A 959-nucleotide genomic window follows, 5' to 3' on the forward strand; every position below is an offset into this window, starting at 1 on the left:
AGTCAGATCAATGTTGAAATATCTCTGTTCAATTCTTTTATTACTTTTGTGACCTTGTAAGGCATCTATAAATTGAAATAAATAGCTCTTCTCCTGTTCACAACATGATATTTACAAGCTTTGAAATATCAAGTCCAAATTTACACATCAATTTTACATTTCAATTATATTTTCATTAGATTTTCTAGTTCTTGTTATTTGGGAAGTAATTATAGTACTCTTTATAACTTTGCTTAGCTACTTTAAAATCAGTCATAAAAAAAATCCGGGAACTTTCCAGAACGCTCGGTGAGGAGCTGAGGAGCGGCTGCTGCCCGAGCTGCGCACAGCTACGCGCACCTTCCCGCTCCCCCACGCCGGCCTCAGCCCGCTCAGCGGCTGTAGAAAATGGTGAAGGAAACGACTTACTATGATGTTTTGGGGGTCAAACCCAGTGCTACCCAGGAAGAGTTGAAGAAGGCTTATAGGAAACTGGCCTTGAAGTACCATCCTGATAAGAATCCAAATGAAGGCGAGAAGTTTAAACAGATTTCTCAAGCTTATGAAGTTCTCTCTGATGCGAAGAAAAGGGAATTATATGACAAAGGAGGAGAGCAGGCAATTAAAGAGGGTGGAGCAGGTGGTGGTTTTGGCTCCCCAATGGACATCTTTGATATGTTTTTTGGAGGAGGAGGAAAGATGCAGAGAGAAAGAAGAGGTAAAAACGTTGTACATCAGCTGTCAGTAACCTTAGAAGATTTATATAATGGTGCAACAAGAAAACTGGTCCTGCAAAAGAATGTGATTTGTGACAAATGTGAAGGCCGAGGTGGTAAGAAAGGAGCAGTAGAGTGCTGTCCCAATTGCCAAGGTACTGGAATGCAAATAAGAATTCATCAGACAGGACCTGGAATGGTTCAGCAAATTCAGTCTGTGTGCATGGAGTGCCAAGGCCATGGAGAGCGGATCAGTCCTAAAGA

General features: G+C 41.7%; 1 protein-coding gene across 1 annotated transcript in view; it reads left to right on the top strand.

The window, feature by feature from the left end:
• Positions 1–277: 277 nt before the first annotated feature.
• LOC102482404 (dnaJ homolog subfamily A member 1) overlaps positions 278–959 on the top strand; it is a 1,293-nt gene continuing 611 nt past the window's right edge. The window contains exon 1 of the mRNA XM_006154167.3: positions 278–959. Coding sequence (XP_006154229.1) covers positions 388–959 — 572 coding nt within the window. The 5' untranslated portion in view covers positions 278–387.

This window comes from Tupaia chinensis, unplaced genomic scaffold (genome assembly GCF_000334495.1).
Source record: "Tupaia chinensis unplaced genomic scaffold, TupChi_1.0 Scaffold000399_1, whole genome shotgun sequence".
NCBI lineage: Eukaryota > Metazoa > Chordata > Mammalia > Scandentia > Tupaiidae > Tupaia > Tupaia belangeri.